Below are 6,000 nucleotides of genomic sequence, written 5' to 3'. Positions count from 1 at the left end.
CTTGATTGTTTCTCTAGTGTAAATCCCAGCTTATCTAGTTCTTGACTGTTGAAGGAGATGTGTTAATCGAAGAACTGCCAAGGAGGAAACCACTGCTCACCAGTGCTGGCAGGGCAAGCTGCTGTATCAAAACAGAAAGCAAACCCCAGGCTTAATCTCATGGATGATGTTATCTAGTTGGGTAAGGAAACATCTGCAAGCAAACAACCAAGCTCAGAGAGCACCAAGGACTCCAGAGTTCAACCCTGAGCAATATATATAATATATACAATATACAATATATATGTATATTCTTTCGATTAGATATATCCATATTGATGTGATTTGATTAAGGCTTTGTGATTCAGTTGCATTTCTACAACTTTCCAAATCCATAGGAGTGAGACACACACTTTTCAGCATTACTTGTAGCTAATAAGTTTCTTGGGATGGGGTTCTTGCCCATATCTTTGATCGTTGTTACACATTCTGAAAATACTAGGAGTTTGACAAACTGCTAAAGGCAACTTCACAGCATTGCAAAACCAGGCTGAAAAATCAGTTGAACTTCCTATATCATAGAGACCTACAAGCTTCATTCCTGCAAATGACCTTTATTCAGTTTTATTTCATATTGGACCCTTGATTTTAACATATCTCATCTTGCATAGAAAACATTTTACAAGCTCAATATATCAAACTAAGTGTTATTCTAATTCATAATTACTTGACCTTGTTTCTTAATAATAAAAAAATAACAAAAAGTATTTTGGCCCCATATTACATTTGCTTCACATTCTAGTGAAATAAGAACTATTTTGTTGTTTTCATAAATCCAGAGGGTTAGAAATGCACATTTTACTGAGACTGCACAAAAATCTGGCAAAATCCTGCCCTGATTCCATCAGAGACTCCAATGGCATCAATCTACATAACATAACAAAAGAACAACTCTGCAAACATCCTAACTACAACAAGTCATTGCAAACTTCAGCTATGTGACATTGCAACAAACTTTAGGACATCCTATTTGTCATTTCGGTTTTTGAAGCAGTAGAGGCACTGGGGGTTTATTAATAAACATTTTTGCAGCTAGATTTTCTCTACATCTGCAAGTATAATTACAGATCTGTGTCACAGAGAAAGAAAATAAATGCTTTTGTTAATTTTACAAAAAAAGGGGGGAGGATGAGCTTTTATGCAACTGCCAGGGAATAAATCATATCCACTGCAAGAGTCAAAATTCAATCCAGGGTTTCTAGAAGCTTCATTTAATTTCTCTCTCTTTCTCTCATTGTGGCACAGTTGTATTTACTATTATTATTATCATCATCATCATTCATAATGATAATAATACTATTTGGTGTGGCTTCTTGTTAATTCTATATGGCAGAATATTGTAGAGAGCAGGCAGTAATTTTGGGGAAAACAACAAAACCTTTGCTTCTTTTTTCTTCAAGCGCATTGGTTTTTGCTATTGTAAGGTAGAAAAGCTGTAGGATTTTCTCTTTCGCAGAATTTTTAAGGCTTGAGGCTGGGAGGAAGAAAGGGAGGAAGGATTCACACCCCTTGTTTTGCTAGTGCTTCGGCCTCCTGGAAAGACAATGAGAGAAATGTTAGCCAAGTTTATTTTTAATAAATAAAACAAAAACAATTTGGTCACCTGGACAGGTAGTCCTCGACTTGCTACCATAATTGAACCCAAAATTTCGATTGTTGTTGAATGAGATGCTTGTTAAGTGAATTTTGACTCATTTCACCACCTTTCTTGCCACATTTGTTAAAGTGAATCGTTGCGGCTGATAAGTTAGTAACCCGGTTGTTAAGTGAATCTGGCTTCCCCATTGATTTTGCTTGTCAGAAGGTCGCAAAAGGGGATCACATGACCCTGGGACGTAGCAACCATCATAGATATGAACCAGTTGCCAAGCATCTGAATTTTGATCCCATGCTCGTGGGCATGCTGCAAAGGTTGTAACTGTGCAAAAACGGTCATAAGTCACTTTTTCCAGGGCCGTTGTAACTTTGAATGATCACTAAATGAACTGTTGTAAGTTGAGGACTACTTGTATTAGTTTCAATAGCTGTTGGAGCAGGACAAGACCAAATAAACGGCGTGGCCTTTAACAAACTATGAACTGGCAACATCCCAAATAAATTCTTCCTGTTCACAATGTAATCCACATTCTTATTTTGGTCATAGGTAAAGTAAAAATTTCCCTCGCACATATTTGCTAGTCGTTCCTGACTCTAGGGGACGGTGCTCATCTCTGTTTCAAAACTGAAGAGCCAGCGCTGACCGAATACGTCTCTGTGGTCATGTGGCCAGCATGACTAAACGCCGAAGGTGCACAGAACACTGTTACCTTCCCACCAAAGGTGGTCCCTATTTTTTCTACTTGCATTTTTACATGCTTTCGAACTTCTAGGTTGGCAGAAGATGGGACAAGTAACAGGAGCTCACTCGGTTATGCGGTGCTAGGGATTCGAACAGCCGAACTGCCCACCTTTCTGATCAACTCGGCCACTGAGCCACTGCATCCTTTTATTTTGGTCATAGATTGGCATGAAAGACAAGGAAGAACAAATTACATCTGTTTCAGTAATATCACTAAAGCTTTTAAGAGGAAAAGAAAGATAATCAAAAGCTAGGATGGTTAATATAATATTATATATTGGAACACTAAACTATTTCTATTAACAATTCTTAGTATTCATCCTAAGACCAGACTAAAGGGGCAGTCACAGAACAAAGATGTAAAAAAATAGATGAAGATAAAATAAACAAGGAAGCTCATCAGCCTTAAAATATAAAATGTGAATTCTCTCTTACCCATGCTCAGCATATTCTAGTATCTTTTTGCAAATTTTAACTGCTGCCAGAGACAAATTTAGCACTGTTTCATGTAATAAAGAGTTCCTTATTGGAGAGGAGAAATCCAGAAAAAAAATTTCTCTCGTGGTGAGAGAAAATAAACTTAAAATGCGACACACATTTAGACCAGGAATCTCCAAACTCGGTCACTTTAAGACTTGTGGACTTCAACTCCCAGCATGCTGGCTGGAGAATTCTGGGAGTTGAAGTCCACAAGTCTCAAAGTGGCTGAGTTTGGACACTCCCAGTTTAGACTTTCAAAGCACAGGAAACAGAGTTCAAGCAACTGTGGCAATACCTACCTTTGAACCAGGTGGGGGAGTCAAGCCTAAAAAAGCATAGACGGCATTATTCTCTCTCGCTTCAAAGAAAGCGTCATAATCCTATGGGATGGGAGAGGGAAGAAAAGAAACATCAGTATATAGCCTTTAGGAACCAGTTTGTAGCATTTGACCTTTGAGAAAAAGGAACTCAAGACCCATCATGCCTATTTATAAATCTATATATACGGGTATATATAAAAGTAAAATACCATCCACTCATCACAAGACCTCCAGAACTGTAAAGCCTACAAATTTGAAATTTGGCACGTATGTTCCTCTTGGCTTTTAGGTGCTCGCTAAGAAAGGATTTTTCCAAAATGACCATTAGTATTTCTTATACAGTAATTAACACGCTCTGATGCTAAGGAGTTCTACTCCCCCTCCCCACCTGAAAAGAACTCTGTTCCAACTGCCAGTTGCCTCACATTCCGTTACCTCAGTTCAAACTGGCAGATGTTCCACTCCTTCACTCAGGAGTAGTCTGGGGCTCCTTACAGTACTAAATGTTGGTACTTCACCAAAATGTCTATGCCTTCCACCTATGGAACTGCTTCCATAGATCTCAAGGCAGCAGGAGCAATATTCCATTATGTGTTTTAATCACCGACCACTACTTAGCCAACGGATTGAACTGGATTTCTCCTGCATTGCCCGATCACACAGTTTCATTGTGAAGCACGGGTATCCAGCTAGTATTAATATAGTTCCCATTTTTCCATGATACTCAAGGAAGCAGAGGAACCTATCCAACACTTTACTAAGCTCTGAGCAGAAGCTGGCTGGACGATTATTTTCAAGAGACATCCTAGAATTTCATCTTAACACGCAATACTTTTTTAATGAAATCTATTCTGTCCATTACAGTTGACTTCATAAGCCATCCTTTATTCTTAGGATATTCCAATAGTAAGAAACAAAGTAGTTGTGAAAGGGAATTCATCCCTGGAGAATTGGACTTGGCTGGTTCAGTTACATATTGCTGGCTTTAAAAATCAACACATACTCCAGCTGGTTTGGCAAGAAATCTGATGGTTGAATTATACCTGGGACAATAAATAGTCTGAGTAGTTTGAGTTAGTCTCAGATAAATATTTCTGAGTTGGGAAATACAGCCAAATTCAACTATATGGGACCACTGTTCCCTAGAGGGCAGACTCTTTATATTACCAAATATTCAAGTTTTAAACTAGTTTTAATTAGAATAACAAGAGTTGGAAGGGACCTTGGAGGTCTTCTAGTCCAACCCCCTGCTTAGGCAGGATAACTACTTCAGACAAATGGTTATCCAATCTCTTCTTTAAAACTTCCAATGTTGGAGCATTCACAACTTCTGGAGGCAAGTCGTTCCACTGATTAATTGTTCTAATTGTCAGGAAATTTCTCCTTAGATCTAAGTTGCTTCTCTCCTTGATTAGTTTCCACCCATTGCTTCTTGCCCTGCATTCTGGGGACAAGAGAATGCTTTGGAGAATAGTTCGATTCCCTCTTATTTGTGGCAACCCCTGAGATATTGGAACACTGCTATCATGTCTCCCCTAGTCCTTCTTTTCATTAAACTAGACATACCCAGTTCCTGCAACCGTTCTTCGTATGTTTTAGCCTCCAGGCCCCTAATCATCTTTGTTGCTCTTCTCTGCACTCTTTTTAGAGTCTCAAAATTCTCGCATCATTCAAGAGGGCTATGAATCGGACAGGAATCTTTAGAAAAAGAAAGCACCACGCTTTTGAAGAATGCCTATGGCAGGGGTGTCCAAACTTGGGAACTTTAAGACTTGTGGACTTCAACTCCCAGAATTCCCCAGCCAGCATAACTTGAGAACTTTTAAGTTTATCGTTAGCAGTTGTCCTTTTGTTTTGTCTGCCGCTAACCCGAACTAGTGCCATTGCTTGGCCTGCGACGTGGTAATTAGCGCTAGCGTGAGGGTTACATTCCACCCCATAGTGCTGGGGTGTCCAAACTTGGCAACTTTAAGACTTGTGGACTTCAACTCCCAGAATTCCCCAGCCAGCAAAGTCCCCAAGTCTTAAAAGTTCTCAAGTTATGCTGGCTGGGGAATTCTGGGAGTTGAAGTCCACAAGTCTTAAAGTTCCCAAGTTTGGACACCCCTGGCCTATGGAGATTCTCATCCAAGTCCTGGTTGTCCCAAAGGTGCTTTTTGAAGAGGCAACTGGACTTTCTGGTTTTTCTTCGAAGACGTTTTGCTTCTCATCCAAGAAGCTTCTTCAATTCTTCAGAAGCTGAAGTCCAGTTCCTTCTTGAAAAAGCACCTTTGGGAAAACCTTTTTGCAGGGGTGAAAATGAGAATGCCTGTAGGCCCCATTTATCCAGAAATAGCCAACATCCAGAAATGTCTTTGGTTCCGAAGAAAGCATTTGTGACGCTATTTCTACCATTTAAAAAATAGCTTGAAAATTCTGGAGTTGAAGTCCGCACATCTTCAAATTCTCAAAGTTGAGAAATGCTGGCTTAGCTTATAGCCCAGGGATTTCTAAGCGTAACTTGGAAGAAAAAGTCTGCTTAGACTTTTCGGTTCAAATGAAGTAGACCCAGCATTTCTTCTCTGTTGTGACTTTCCAACTCACTCCACCCCAAAAGTTACTTGCAAATGATGGGCCCATTTGAGGCAGGGACTCTAGATTTGAAGCTTATAGAGTAAAGCTTCCTAGTGTTCTGACCTGGGCTTCCCCAGCAGCATGAAGCTGAGTCCTCCTCCCGATAAAGCCCTTTTATTTAATTTACAGTGAATTCCTCTCCAGAAAAGTCTTTCCTCTCCCACTATGTTTCAAGATATTTCACAATTACTGACCTTTATCAGGCTTGGA

General features: G+C 39.7%; 1 protein-coding gene across 1 annotated transcript in view; it reads right to left on the bottom strand.

Moving 5' to 3' along the window:
* Nucleotides 1-6,000, bottom strand: part of SH3BGRL (SH3 domain binding glutamate rich protein like) — a 28,679-nt gene continuing 22,679 nt past the window's right edge. Inside the window, exons 3-4 of the mRNA XM_081964161.1 lie at nt 3,157-3,237; nt 1-1,572 (exon numbers count right to left, since the gene is read on the bottom strand). Coding sequence (XP_081820287.1) covers nt 1,540-1,572; nt 3,157-3,237 — 114 coding nt within the window. The 3' untranslated portion in view covers nt 1-1,539. The remainder of the gene's footprint in view (nt 1,573-3,156; nt 3,238-6,000) is intronic.

The sequence above is a fragment of the Natrix helvetica genome, assembly GCF_964273705.1.
Source record: "Natrix helvetica genome assembly, chromosome: 11".
In the NCBI taxonomy this organism is placed as follows: Eukaryota; Metazoa; Chordata; class Lepidosauria; order Squamata; family Natricidae; genus Natrix; species Natrix helvetica.
Note: the sequence above shows the minus strand (reverse complement) of the source record. Positions and strands in the feature narration are given on the sequence as shown.